This window comes from Lepidochelys kempii, chromosome 3, assembly GCF_965140265.1.
Source record: "Lepidochelys kempii isolate rLepKem1 chromosome 3, rLepKem1.hap2, whole genome shotgun sequence".
Taxonomy (NCBI): Eukaryota; Metazoa; Chordata; order Testudines; family Cheloniidae; genus Lepidochelys; species Lepidochelys kempii.
Window position 1 is genome coordinate 170,635,117 of NC_133258.1, and position 15,635 is coordinate 170,650,751.

Genomic DNA, 15,635 nt, shown 5'->3' on the forward strand with positions numbered 1-15,635 from the left:
TGAGCCCTCTGACCCAGCAGCCTGGGCTCCCTCTCACACTGTGCTTCAGTGACAAGTTGCAAAGCTCTCCAAACTTGTACTTTCACCAGCATTCACACAGGTAAGGACACACCCAACTGCAGTCACATGCAGGCTTTCTAACCACCAGCCTCCCAGCCTAGGACCCCAGAGCAAACCTGATCAGTATCTGGTCAAACCTGGTCAGTATATGGGTTTAATACCCGGTCCGTCTCTCCCTCAGTGTGAAGAGGATGATGCACACTTGTGGTAACCAAGCTGAGATTTTCCCCAGACCCTTAGTCAAATGCACACTGGTTTGGATTAAAACATGAAATAAGTTTATTAACTATAAAAAGATAGATTTTAAGTGATTATAAGTGATAGCAAACAGATCAAAGCTGACTGCCTGGTAAATAAACAAAAATGCAAACTGAGCAAGTGATAAACAGGCTGGCAGATTCTAAAGGCACTAGCTGCCTTTGCTTTGCAGCTTGGGTTTCCCAGGTTTTCATACACAGGCTAGAAATCCCTTTAGCCTGGGACTATCACTTCCCCCTGTTCAGTCTTCCTCAGATGTTTCCAGGTATGTTGTTTTAGGGAGAGTGACATACCATCATGATGTCATTTCCCCCTTTTATGTCTTCTTTCCACTTGCTGGAAAACTCTTTTGCTGTGATCTGGGTCAAACAGTTCCCATTGTGTAGTACTATCTCAGAGAGGTTTCTATTGTACACAGTTCCTGGGGTAATCCTTGGGCTTGTGTGCATTTTCTCAGTGAGCTACGAACATTGTTTGGCCTTTTTACTGTTGTACCTGAAAGGCTGCTTGTGGGTGTTTTCAACCTCACGACATGTTTCAGTAATGCATACATAGCCAAATTTTATACTTCCATATGCGGTGCTTGCACACACAATCCAATGAGTTATTAATGTCTAGCAGATCAATACTTTTAGAATACCACCTCACAAGGCATACTTTGTGCAAAACATATCCTAATTATTTGACAGTGGTGAATATGAGGGTGTCACAGGGTGGTTTAGATTGAACATTGGGAAAAACTTCCTAACTGTCAGGGTGGTTAAGCACTGGAATAAATTGCCCAGGGAGGTTATGGAACCTCCATCACTGGAGATTTTTAAGAGCAGGTTAGACAAACACATGTCAGGGATGGTCTAGATAATACTTAGTCCTGCCATGAATGCAGGCGACTGGACTAGAAGACCTCTTGAGGTCTCCTCCGGTACTATGATTCTATGATTCTATATTTTCCAGACCTCAAATCATTGTAGTAGCTCTTTTCTGAACCTTTTCCAATTTTTCAACATTCTTATTAAAGTGTGGACTCCAGAACTGAACACACTATCCAGTAATGGTCTCACAAATACTGTATTAAAAGCTAAAACCACCTCCTTACTGATGCATGATATTTCCCTGGGATACATCCAGGGACTGTGCTCTCCCACTTAGCAATGGCATCACATTGGGAACTCGTGTTCAGCGAGTTATTTATCATTATCCCTAAATCCTTTTCAATGTCACTGCATTCTGGGATATGACCCCTCATCTTGTAAGTGAGACCTTATATTTGTTCCTAGATATGTGACTTGCATTTGGCTATGTCAAAATGCATGCTGTTCAAACAAGCCCACTTTAACAAGTGATCTGGGTCTGTCTGTATAATGGGCCTCTCATCATTACTTAGTTAGCTAGTACCATTATTATTAACTGCTCCACCAATTTTTGCACCATCTGAAAATTTTACCAGCAGTAGTTTTACATTTTCTTCCAGATCATTGATAAAGACATTGAAAAATATTGAGCCAAGAACAGACCCCTGTGGGACTCCATTGGAAACCTCCTCCTTGGATGATTATTCCTCATTTGCAATTACTTTTTGTGATTCATCAGTCTACCAGCTTTTAATCCATTTTGTATGGGATTCATTGATTTTATATAGTGCTGGTTTTTTATGAGGATGTCATGTGGGACTATGTCAAATGCCTGACAGAAATCTAAGAAATTGTGTCAATACAGTTACCTTTATCAGACAATTTTATAATTTCATCAAAAAGGATTTCAAGTTTGTTTGACAAGACCTATTTTCCATAAACCTTGTCGATTGGCATTAGTTATACTGCCAGTCTTTTAAGTCTTTACTGATTCTGTTCCATATCAGCCTTTCCATGATTTTGCCTGAGATCAGTTAGGGCCTGTAGTTACCCGGGTCATCCCATTTACCCTGTTAAAATATTGGCTTGTTAGTTTTTTTTCCCAGTCCTCTGGAACCTCCCTAAAGTTCCAATATTTGTTAAAATTCAACTGTAATATTTCAGCAAGCTCCTTGACTGTTTCTTTTAATACTCTTGTGTGCAAGTAAAAGTTGGTCTTTAACATTCCCCCTGGTTACTGATGGAATAGAAAGTATTTCCTAATCACTGTAAGATATGAGTACACCATACTGCTTCTTTTCAAATACAGATCAGTAACACGGTGCATAATTCGAGAAGCTTGGGAAGTGTGTCTGGCTTTTGTGTAGTTGCCACTACAATATTATGCGATTTTTGAATAAAAAATTAGTTTTAATATTACAGTATGTAATATACTAAACTATATGTTTGATTACAAAAGACTATTTAGTTTTTTTTAGTGTTATTGTGTGGCACCAACTAACAGCCAGGAAATATACAGCTGAGGGGTTGATATATTCTGTTTTTTAACTTACACTTTAGTGAAACAAGCAAACAAAAATGGGCATAGGTGCATACACTGAAGTCTTATCTTTTAATGCCATTTGCCATTTTCTTATCCTGGTTTGCTTTTGTCATTACTATTAGAAAAAATGTTTCAAGGAAGCCACAAAAACACGTTTACCCAAGATATGGCGCAATTTACGGCTCTGAAGTAAACACCACTTAAGCTTATGTAAATTCATATTTAGGTCTGACATGTTTTAAGGCATCGCTGTTCACATGGGTAAGCCTGCATGCTGTTTTGGGGGAGTTCTTATTATTTAGCTAATAATGGATGTAGTGGTTCAAAGGTGTATGGTGCAAATATGAAATTTGGCTCCTTTTTGAAAAGCTGTGTTGGAGTTATAGGACCATCACCTCTTCCACCACTTAACATCTAGAGCCTTTACTTCTTTTGGCTTGGGGAGGGCGGGAGGGAGAAGGATAGTGAGAGGAAAATGGTTGGTACTTAATTTTTTTTTTTAATGTAATACTTATAAAAGGTGCTGGCCTGACATTCCTCAAGACTGAAACCCTTTATTCAGTTGTGTATTAAAGTAACTGTTTGTACAGTAACAGTCTGTAATACTGGCAGATACAATAAAAGCTTCTCTACACAGCTCTGCTATTATGCATTAACCTTTTCTAGAGGGGTTCTCTGTAGGGTTGGAAATGTAGTTCAATCCTTGGGCTATTTTTGGTCTCTCTGCTGAGACTGCTAAGAACGGGAGCTGTTAGTGTCATTTGGGATGGCGGTGTTTGTGATGAGGACACTTGCTCAGTAGGAACTGGACTGAGGCCATCAAACCCATTGTGTGTGGGCGACTAACAGCTGAACTATGGTGTATTTTTCATGTATCTGATCCAGATTTGAGCCATTAACCTAGGCTCCATATCCTACACTGGCAGAAACAGCAGCATTGTAATGTTGAAAAAGTCAGGATGAAAACAGTTACTTTAAGTATTGCATTAGGATGATAGTAATTAAAGAAGAAAAATACCAGTTAGATTATTGAATTACAGGATGCCACCTGCAACTGGGGTACCACTGAGCTCGCCTGACCCACCAGCCTGTGCTCCCTTTACACTGTACTGCTGTGACAGGCCCTCAAGCCCCCTCCAGCACACATACCAGTGGGGACACACCCAGCTGCAGCTACACACAGATATTGAGATCAGCTCTGCATGGGAAGGCTCAGCTAAGGAACTGCTCAGTTACTCAAGTGCACACCCCTCTTTGGAGGGTAAACCCAAAATTATACCGTCTTGCGCTGCACAGAGAACTATACAATCTAAGCTACCCCTCCCTCAATATGGAGAGGAATATACACAGCTTTCTACCCCAAGTTATGATTTCCACACACTGGTTTTAGACAAAACAAGTTTATTAACTACAAAATATAGATTTTAAGTAGGGTTGTAAATCGCAGTTAACTCATATGATTAACTCAAAAACATTAATCATGATTAAAAAATTAATCGCAATTCATCGCAGTTTTAAGCGCACTGTTAAACAATAGAATACCAATTTAAATTTATTAAATATTTTGGATGTTTTTCTACATTTTCATATATATTGTATTCTGTATTGTAATTGAAATCAAAGTGTATATTGTTTTTTATTATAAGTATTTGCACTATAAAAATGATAAACAAAAGAAATAGTATTTTTCAATTCACCTCATACAAGTACTATAGTGCAATCTTTGTCGTGAAAGTGCAATTTACAAATATAGATTTTTTTGTTACATAACTGCACTCAAAAACAAAACAATGTAAAACTTCAGAGCCTAGAAATCCACTCAGTCCTACTACTTGTTCAGCCAATTGCTAAGACAAACAAGTTTGTTTACATTTACAGGAGATAATGCTGCCCTCTTCTTATTTACAATGTCACCAGAAAGTGAGAACAGGCATTTGCATGGCACTCTTGTAGCTGGCATTGCAAGGTATTTACGTACCAGATACGCTAAACATTCGTATGCCCCTTCATGCTTCAGCCACCATTACAGAGGACATGCTTCCATGCTGATGACGCTTGTTAAAAAAATACTGCGTTAATTAAATTTGTGGAAGAACTCCTTGGGGGAGAATTGTATGTCCCCTGTTCTGTTTTACCTGCATTCTGCCATATATTTCATGTTATAGCAGTCTCAGATGATGATCCAGCACATGTTGTTCGTTTTAAGAACACTTTCACTGCAGATTTCACAAAATGCAAAGACGGTACCAATGTGAGATTTCTAAAGATAGCTACAGCTGACCCAAGGTTTAATAATCTGAAGTGCTTTCCAAAATCCGAGCCTGACGAGGTGCGGAGCATGCTTTCAGAAGTCTTAAAAGAGAAACACTCTGATGCAGAAACTACAGATCCCAAATCACCAAAAATGAAAATCAACCTTTTGCTCGTGGCCTCTGGCTCAGATAAATAAAATGAACATGTGTCAGTCCGCACTGCTTTGGATTGTTATCTAGCAGAACCCATCATCAGCATGGATGCATGTTACCTGGAATGGTGGTTGAAGCATGAAGGGACATATGAATCTTTAGCACATCTGGCATGTAAACATCTTGCAATGTTGCTTCAACAGTGCCATGAGAACGCCTGTTCTCACTTTCAGGTGACATCCAAACAAGAAAAGGGCAGCATTATCTCCCATAAATGTGAACAAACTTGTTTGTCTGAGCGATTGTCAACAGTGTGTCCTTGTTGCCAAGAAAACCAATGGCATTTTGGGCTGTATAAATAGGGGCGTTGCCAGCAGATCGAGGGACGTGATCGTTCCCCTCTATTCGACATTGGTGAGGCCTCATCTGGAGTACTGTGTCCAGTTTTGGGCCCCACACTACAAGAATGATGTGAAAAAATTGGAAAGCGTCCAGCGGAGGGCAACAAAAATGATTAGGGGGCTGGAACACATGACTTATGAGGAGAGGCTGAGGGAACTGGGATTGTTTAGTCTGCAGAAGAGAAGAATGAGGGGGGATTTGATAGCTGCTTTCACCTACCTGAAAGGGGGTTCCAAAGAGGATGGATCTAGACTGTTCTCAGTGGTAGCAGATGATGGAATAAGGAGTAATGGTCTCAAGTTGCAGTGGGGGAGGTTTAGGTTGGATATTAGGAAAAACTTTTTCACTAGGAGGGTGGTGAAGCACTGGAATGCGTTACCTGGGGAGGTGGTGGAATCTCCTTCCTTAGAAGTTTTTAAGGTCAGGCTTGACAAAGCCGCCCTGGCTAGGATGATTTAGTTGGCTATTGGTCCTGCTTTGAGCAGGGGGTTGGACTAGATGACCTCCTGAGGTCCCTTCCAACCCTGATATTCTTTGATTATATGATTGGCTGAACAAGAAGTAGGACTGAGTGGACTTGCAGGCTCTAAATTTTTACATTGTTTTATTTTTGAATGCAGTTTTTTTGTACATAATTCTACATTTGTAAGTTCAACTTTCATGACAGAGATTGCACTACAGTACTTTTATGAGATTAACTAAAAATACTATTTATTTTGGTTTTTTACAGTTCAAATACTTGTAATAAAAAATAAATATAAAGTGAGCACTGTACTCATGAGCTATAGCTCACGAAAGCTTATGCTCAAATAAATTGGTTAGTCTCTAAGGTGCCACAAGTACTCCTTTTCTTTTTGCGAATACAGACTAACACAGCTGTTACTCTGAAACCTTTGTATTCTGTGTTGTAATTGAAATCCGTATATTTGAAAATGTAGGAAACATCCAAAAATATTTAAATAACTGGTATTCTATTATTTTTAACAGTGTGATTAATCACAATTAATTTTTTTAATCACTTGACAGTCCTAATTTTAAGTGATTATAAGGGATAGCAAACAGATCAAAGCAGATTACCTAGCAAACAAACAAAAACGTGCTCTGAGCTTAATATATTAAAGATATTGGATATGAGTAGCAAATTCTTATCCTAATTGTTGATTTAAACAGTTTGTAGAGATTCTTGAGGGCAAGCTGCACTTGCTTGCAGCTGAAAACCCCAGGTATTCCTTTCACAGGCTAGAAATCCCTCTCTCCTGAGTTCAGCCCTTCTCCCACAGTCCAAACCTTGTTCCTCAGGTGTTTCCAAGTGTCTCCTTTGGGCAGGGAGTCAGTGAACAATGATGATGTCACTCCCCATCCTTAAACAGCTTTTGCATATGGCGGGAACCCTTTGTCTGCCCTCTTGGTTCCCACACCCAGTCAGTGGAAAAAAACTGGTATTCAAAGATGGAGTCCAGATCCAGGTGACTTGGTCACATGCCCCTGTAGGAACACAGAAGCCATGACTTGGAGGCTGTTTGTAGCATTCTCAGGAAGGCTCCCCAGTGGGAGATTAGCATCTTCTAAGACCTATTGTTCTCCCAAAAGCCATTCCCAGCCAGCCATCTATGCTGATTGCATTCTGCTTAGTGGGCATTCCCCAGGTGTAAACACATTTGCAGTAGATCCATAGACAATATTCCTAACTTTAGATGCCAAAATGATACATGCATACAAATAGGATAATCATATTCAGTGAATCATAACCTTTTCAATTATATCTTGCATGACCTATCTTTCATAGAATACATCATAGCTATGCCATAATCATATCATAATAATATCACTATGAAGAATATGGGGCATAATGCCACACTTCTTGCAAGTGAAGGATATTGTAGCCAGATAAAGGATGTATGTTTCTTTTCTGTACAAAATATTACTTCTATGGCTTTCTGAATAGACTTTAAAAGGTTTTGTTTTGCTGTGTATTTTTTTTCATTTTTATAATTTTCATGGATGATAGTGGCTCTTTCCACAAACCAGAGAAGAAGTAATTGAGTTGGTGTGGGTACAGTTCTCCTAAAGTTTTTCATGTCTTCTCAGATGCCCTAATAATCTGGTAGCACATCTCTCATACAGGAACCAGCAGATTATCTAAGAAACAGGCAAGACAGAGCAGTCAGGCCCAGCTGTAGCCTTGTAGAAATTACCAATGAAATGGGGGAATTCAGAAGATTGGATATTATGACAAATGCACTGTTTTCTCATGGGAGCATAACCTCCTGAAGGCAACTGTCACAATTTCAGGTCCCCAACTACAATCGGTACTTTCAATTGGAAAAGGCTGGGAGCCAGGGGTTTGGAAGAACTGCAAGAAAACACAATGAGAAGAAATCCAAATTTTAGGTTGAGAACTTGGAACTTTGAAAAAGAATGTTCCAAAGACAGAACTATATTCTTCCATAGATTTATGTTTCTAAAGCCAATTCTCAGACTTGTGAACAATAATACCACAGTGATTTCAAAGGAGTCCACGTGTCTTAAATTCGTTTTAAATAACACTGTAAACATTTGATATGAAACACTTAAAGCTTTAAGCTGGCTTTATATTGTTGCATGCACTTATCATTTCTTTATGGTAAGTCTTTTAATTCTTCTGGGTGAGGGCATTGACTTCCCGTAGCCTGACCCAAAATGTTTCTGATTTATGTAATGCATTGTGCAGGATTACTTTTATTGCAAACTTCACTTTACAGGGAAATTTAAACTTTTCACCTTTCTAGAGAATACTCAACTTCATGTGCATAATCTTCATTCACCCCAATTCTTCATTCTGTACTTACTCATTGGATGCCAAAAAAAACCTGTCATCATATTGTCTGGAAAGATGACAGAGTCTTTTGGAGTCTTCCTCTAGACACATTCTGCTGCTTTTATCTACTCTGGGAGATGCAATTGCTTTCCTTCTGTTGCTACTGCTGCAAAAGCCCAAACAACTTAGATTAATTAAAACGTTCCTTGGTAGCTCAGAAGAGCAGTCCCACCCAAAAAGCAGAATTCTCTCTGCAGAAAGTCATAAATCCTGCAATATGCTTTGTTGATCCTGATCAATGAAATGAGGACAATGCCAAGAAGATTCAGGTGTGTAACAAGACTCTGGCGACTGTTTTCACTGGTGGTTACTATAAAAAAGACTCACTACATATTTTGAATCTAATAATATTTCTTTTCATTCTACAGGATTCCAAATGACTTTTAGCAATCCCTTCACCCACCAGCTTCTTAACTATGAGCAACAACAACAGTTCAGGTTCACTGCAGGCTGTGAAAATCCCCCATGGTAGTGATGGTTTAGTTATTACTGCTAATTATGTGTATGTTTTTTTTAACTAAGATCTTTTACATTTTTCCCCATCTACTGGCAGGAACTTCTCCACTTTGACATGGAACAGAGCCAGAGTGTCCCTGGGACATCTGGGATGTTAATGACAACTAACAAACCAAGAAAATCGCTCTTTACCTGATGGACCTTGCATCATTATCTTGGCTTATGGGTAGAGAGAGAAAGTAGCAATGCCAATTTTCCAAACCACAATAGAATTTAACCACCAATCCTGACCCTAATTCTCTCTCCCTTTTCCAGAACGTTCATGCTGTATTTCAGACTGAGATGTCCTCTTTCCTTCCTCCCAATCAAGAGTTGCCTCAGCTCCTGGAGGAACAAATATTGAGGTGTACAGCTGAGAATAAGGACTATACTAAGCTGTTTCCTGCTGCAGTTGACTAGGACCCCAAGTACAGCCAGGTGGGGAGGTGACATAAGCAGTTGACAAAGCAAGAAAAGGACAAACCTCCAAACAATCTATCTGCAGTTTTTGATGACAGTCTAATCTCTCTCTCTCTCTTTCCCTCCATATCATTGCCTATTCAGGAGTAAGACTCATATGGGGTATGAGTGGGGAAGAAATAGTCCTTTCATTGCTCCCACTTTTTCTGTTGGAAGCTTGCACTCTGTATGCCAAGCACAGGACAATGTAAATAGTATCTCTAATTGGCGAAGTATTGAGAGACTGGACACTTTCTTGTTCGAGTTTTTCTTGCTTCACGGAGAAACAGTAAAAGTTGCATGTATCTGCTTCATCCTGACTCATCGGATATATAAATCATATGTGAAAATATGTATACAGGAAAGGTTTTTTCACAATATGATTGAATTTCTTATTTAGAAATGTACTAGTGTATTCTATCTGTGGTGCAATCTTTCTGTCTTTTTTTGTTTGCAGAAATCTCTCTCATATCAGACTCTCAGTTTTGTTTTTCAATGACATTCTCCTGAGATGGCATTATCTCATGTAGAATGTATATCAGGAGCAACCGTGTACAATTATTATTAATTTGAAGCTTAATTTGCTAGTGTGTGTATTGCTGTTTATATGAGTATTTTATTGTCTTTGTACATAGTGTTGTTCTACTTTAGTTATTACAAACATCTTTTTTTTACCTGTCAACTGGGCACATTTGATATGTAAATTATTACAACTCAATAAACAAGGAATCTCACAATACTATTTTTGTCATCAATTTCACAGTAGAACCAGACTGTAAACCTGCCTGTGATTAACTTTAACTTCTGCACCAATCTTCCTCAAAAGCGTGGAACAGAACTTGTATGTCACGTGCTCTTTGCCTGGTTTCTTTAAAACATGTTTATGGATATGCTCCTTCCATCTTCCTCATGCCTAAAATGTTTGGGGGTATGTTTCTTTTTGTTGTATGTCCACATCTCCCATTGATGTGAATAGAGATGTGTGTGCATGGAGAGCAGAAAACAGATCTCTTGGAATGAGGATATCATTGTGTAACTTAAGTAATGACACTGCTTCACTGTTTAAAAGAACAAATTACATTTGAAGCTATATATGCCCTTGGTCTGAGCAAAATGAAGCCCTTAAATCAGTGGTTCTCAACCAGGGGAACGTGTATCCCTGGGCATATACAGAGGTCTTTCAGGGGCTATCAATTCATCTAGATGTTTGCCTGGTTTTACAACAGGCTACATAAAAAGCCATCGCACAGTCAGTACAAACTAAAATTTCACACAGACAATGACTTCTTTATATTGCGCTATACACTGAAATGTAAGTACAGTATTTATATTCTAGTTGATTTATTTTATAATTATATGGTAAAAATGAGAAAGTCAGCACTTTTATATTTTCATGTCGGATTTTGTAAACAAGTAGTTTTTAAGTAAGGTGTAACGTGAGGATATGGAAGACAAATCAGACTCCTGAAAGGTGTATAGTAGTCTGGAAAGGTTGAGAGCCACTGCCTTAAATTATGCTGTTTAAGTTTTCCATACCGTCTTTTACTCTTCCTATTGCTTCAGTGAGGGACAAATGCCATAGGTTACTCCAGGTCTGCATCTGCAACGTCTTGATTTACAAGCAGTTCCCTCTGTAATGGTTGCCCTTGGTGATCAAGTTCAACAAAATTAGTACCTACTTACCAATGTGCTAAGCACATTCTTTTCCCTGTCCACTTTGCCTCACGTTCCAACCGCTGACAAAAACGTTTTCAGTGTTGCTTTCACATTTTACTCAGCACATTCTGGAAAACCTGTCGAGCATATCAAGAGTAGGTGTAAAACTTCCAATACTTTTCCAATCAAATATCTGAGTTAAAGTTGTTGACGAGGTGGACTTCCTAGACTACTTCACTTTATGGTAGGCCAGGGGCGGGCAAACTTTTTGGCCTGAGGGCTGCATCGGGTTTCGGAAATTGTATGGAGGGCCACTTAGGGGAGGGGGGCGTGGCCCGGCCCCCACCTCCTATCTGCCCCTCCCCCTGGGACTCCTGCCCCATCCAACCCCCCCTGTTTCCTGACGGGCCCCTCCGGGACCCCTGCCCCATCCACACACCCCCATTTCCTGTCCCTTGACCGCCACCGGACCTCCGCCCCAACTGCCCTCCGCCGCCCGATCCAACCCCCTGTTCCCATCCCGACCCCTATCCATACCCCCACCCTCTGACCATCACCCTGAACTCCCCTGCCCTCTGTCCGACCCCCAACACTCTGTGCCCCCTTACCGCGCTGCCTGGAGCACCGGTGGCTGGCGTCGCTACAGCCAGGCCACACCGCTGCCGCCACCACGCAGCACAGAGCACCAGGTCAGGCCGGCCCAGGCAGCTCACAGCCCTGCCACCCAGAGCGTTGCACCAGCAGCAAGGTGTGGCTGCGGGGGGGGGGCTAGCCTCCCCGGCCAGGAGCTCAGGTGCTGGGCAGGAGGGTCCTGTAGGCGGGATATGGTCCGCGGGTGGTAGTTTGCCCACTTCTGTGGTAGGCTCTATACAAACACAAACAAACAAACAAACAAACTGTCCCTGCCCCAGAGATCTTATAGTCTAAAAAGTTTTAAAATTTGCTACTATATGAGCTGGAACTTGGCATAGTAACAGTATATTTTAGTACCTTTCCAGTGTCCCAATTTGAAAGGGATAGCTTAAATATTAGCAGAGAAAAGGAAAATACCCTGAAGCTTGGAGTGCAGCAATTAGCCTATACTCACTCATTTTCATTGCCATAAGGGAGGACCCCTGATATCACACTTCAGTGCCCAAATTATCTACTCAAGAGACAAAGTTCAACTATGCAACCTTGAGTCACCCCAGTGTGTCACCTCTGACATCTTTTCTAGACCCAAGCTGCCTTGTGGAAAATCTTGACAGCATTCTATAGTTGTTCTATTAGATCTCATATTTTTCTATATTTGTCTTGAGACATTTTGCTCACTACATCAGGGTTGCATGAAACCATGATCTTTTCCCCACAGAGTTAATTTACTCTGTTTGCTTATTCCCACTCACCACCTCCATTCCTCCAACCCTGATGTTAGGAGTAGCATTTCCACTTCAGGTGGAAAATAATCAGCAAGAACCAAGATCCTCTTTTCCTATTTCATCCCTAGTAATAAAGACAAAAAGAACCAAAAAGATATAAAGGTAAAATGCTTTTCCAAATTTCCCCATTAGACATTAGCTTCTCTTATTTATAGAATTAGAGTTGAAAAATTAATTTTAGCTGATAACAAGGATTTTTGTAAACACTTGTAATGTTCATAAATTCAGACTAGTTGATGTAAGGATGTAGGTTGTTTCCATTGAAATGTGCAGCCAGCTTTTTCCTGAGTCTAATCATTAATAACTATCAGTTATTTACATACTCACAGATTTTACAGGGGTATTTTGATTACCTGGAGAATCTTGTCTTCTCTGATTTTTGTGTGTAAAGAATACTACCAATACAGAGTATATTCTCAGGAGATTCAATTAAGCGGTACATTTGTTTCTAGGTTTGACTAGGCATTAGAAGCATGAGGACAAGGGGCTAGATCTTGCAAGCCCTTAGCCATGTGAGTTGCCCTTAAGTAAATAAGGATCATTCCCTGCATTGTTCTAGCGTATTACTTTAATTTTAGAGTATAATGGTGGTTGCTATCTTTTTGTTTTAGCCAATCTGTTTTTCAGATATTTATTTTATCTTTTGGAATGGGAGCTATTCCCATGCATTCTGACATTCTCTATTAATAATGTTAATACACCTGCCAAGTGAGAAAGATACTTAACTATGTGCTTTTCTGTGGCTTTCATTAGAGAACTATGTCTTTGGACCTCTGAGATAGTCCCTGTTTTCTGAATTAAACACCGACAGACACAGGACTTGAATTGCAATACTGAGTTAGTGGTATGGTGCATTAGGTACTAGAGAATAGTGCTGTGGTTCGTTGAGCCATCATGCCATCCATTTACAGGCAAAAATACTGATACTACAGGACGGAGTTAGGAAATTGGCAGATAGGCAGGTCTCATTCTCAGTTAGAAACTTGAACATTTTATTTTTGTAATGCACGTCTGTGACATGAAATGCAAATATGTGAAGTGCAAATATTATTTTATGCTGCAAATGTGACTCTTGCAGATTGATCACTGGAGGTTGAAAGACAGAGAGCCATGGTGGATGACGGGGTTTCTAGATGTAACGTGGTGATGACATGTTACAGCAAAAATGTGGTTTAAACTTTAATATTATTATTACTTCTATTACTGAGAGCATGAATCTTAATAAAAATTTAAATATTATGCTACAATACTCTGCTCTGCTTTATAACTGGTGAAATAAATCATTTTCTCAAACCAATATGCAGTAATAAACACTACAACCAATTTATTTTCCATAACAAATTGCTGATAACCAGAACCTCATTCCTGGAATAGCTGCTTTCAATTGGTATTACTGTCCGGAAATAAAGTTCCAGGACATGTAACCTCAGTTGTTAGACAATAGCCTTAGTACCATATTACTTGTGGATTATGTTTTCTGGATTCCAGTTCTGGAGTTCCTGCTTGCAGTACTTTCTTGGGTGATTAGGTTGTCAGCTGAGCTAGATTATTTCTTTGACAGTGCATTTCCTGTTAATTATCTCTTAACTATTTCATTGCTTGCTAAAAATCACACTACCTTCAAAAACAAAATCTGGTGTGTAATTGGGGAGTACCTAGTCCCGTCTGATGTTGAATTAATTGAATCAAATGTTCCATAGGAAATGCTGTGATATCACATTTTGTTTGTGTATGTGCTTATGCATTTGGGATTTTTGCTAGTCCAGTTTGTTACAGGTGTCATAATATTTATGGGATTTAGATTGTGCCCCTTATAAAGTCAAATTTATTCCTGTTAATATACAGGTTGGTGTAATATTTTAAAAGTAACACTGAAGAGCACTCACTGTTCTGCTCTACAGACTCATAAGACGTATTTACTTTTCCAGGAATTGAAATATTCATACAGCTCCTATGGTTAGAGAGTATGGACTTGTCTACGCTTAGTGCTGCAGCACCACGGTTGCACTGGTACAGCTATGCGCTGTAGGATTTAGCGACGATGCTGCTCATACCGTCAGAAGAGCTTCTCCCATTGGCAAAGGTACGCCATCTCCGCGAGAGGCGATAGCTATGTTGACGGGAGAACCCCTACTATCAACATAGTGCTGTCTACACTGGAGTTTAGGTCATTGTAACTATGTTGCTCAGGAGTGTGGAAAAGCTACATCCCTGACCGCCATATTAATATCAACATAAATTCCTAACGTAGACCAAGCCTAAGAAAGATCAGTAAATGAAATAGTTTTACATTCTCTTTGGCTTCATTTCGTAGGAAGTCTTTCTACACAGGACCTCTCCACTGATTATATAAATCACACTCTGGGGCTAGTTACTAAGATGGAATATCTCTGCTCCAGCAAATGCCAGACTTGTTTTTTGCATTCTGATATTAATGGAGCATTTGGTTCGCTCAGATTTTATGTGGATGTTAATCAGATCACCAGCTTTTGTGGTGGGTTTAAAGTATCATTTTCTAAAAATCGCCCAGCTAAATGTTTTTGAAGAAAATGATATGTACGTGGGGGTTTTTTTCTTGTGTCCATGTTCCAGTGATCAGAATGACATTAATTTAGGAAAAGCCCAGCAAATTACTAAGGAGATACACATTTGGCCCCAGTTGTTTTGAGAATTGTGAAGAAAATGTGGATAATTTGCTTGGAGGCAATACATTTATGGAAATTATGTAAGATTTGAAATGATTCTTTAGCTAACCCCAGAAGTATTTCTCCCATTTAGCATTGGATGGTTTTACATCTATGATTATGTAGCCCTTGTTTCGTATGTACATAGGGCCAGATATTTGATTTATCATTCTAGTTTCAAAACCAGTTTATCCTAAAGGAGCAGGACTTCAGTGTACAGCTTCTTTGTCAGCTCTGTGGGGTCAAAGCTATGTATCTCTAAGAAGAATTAGAATACATCAGGAAACTGGGCAGCTCCCATTTATGCCTTAAGTATTCCAAGATAATAAAACAACTTTATTTATAAATTGTTGGCAGTACTGAAGTTACATGGGCAGCAAGTTATTTTGCTTGTCTGCTGGGAATGAAGTGTGCAGTTCTGGTATCAGGGGATCAGTTTATGTGCATGTACAGTTAGTTGTAAATCACAGACCAAATGGGGACAGAGATTCATCTCCCGGTTTCTTTTTGTGTTTTAAGAGATTGGGGCTTTTTAGTGTCAGTTGCT

At 39.6% G+C, this 15,635-nt stretch overlaps 1 protein-coding gene across 5 annotated transcripts in view; it reads left to right on the forward strand.

Moving 5' to 3' along the window:
• Window positions 1–10,036, forward strand: part of MTA3 (metastasis associated 1 family member 3) — a 196,517-nt gene extending 186,481 nt beyond the window's left edge. The window contains exon 18 of one of the 5 annotated variants that reach the window (XR_012158255.1): window positions 1,790–2,319. Coding sequence is in view for 4 of the 5 variants with exons in the window: in XM_073339057.1 (XP_073195158.1) it covers window positions 8,745–8,848 (104 nt within the window). In the remaining variant the exon portion in view is untranslated. The other 4 variants (XM_073339057.1, XM_073339058.1, XM_073339059.1 and 1 more) reach the window with 4 other exon arrangements.
• Window positions 10,037–15,635: the final 5,599 nt, after the last annotated feature.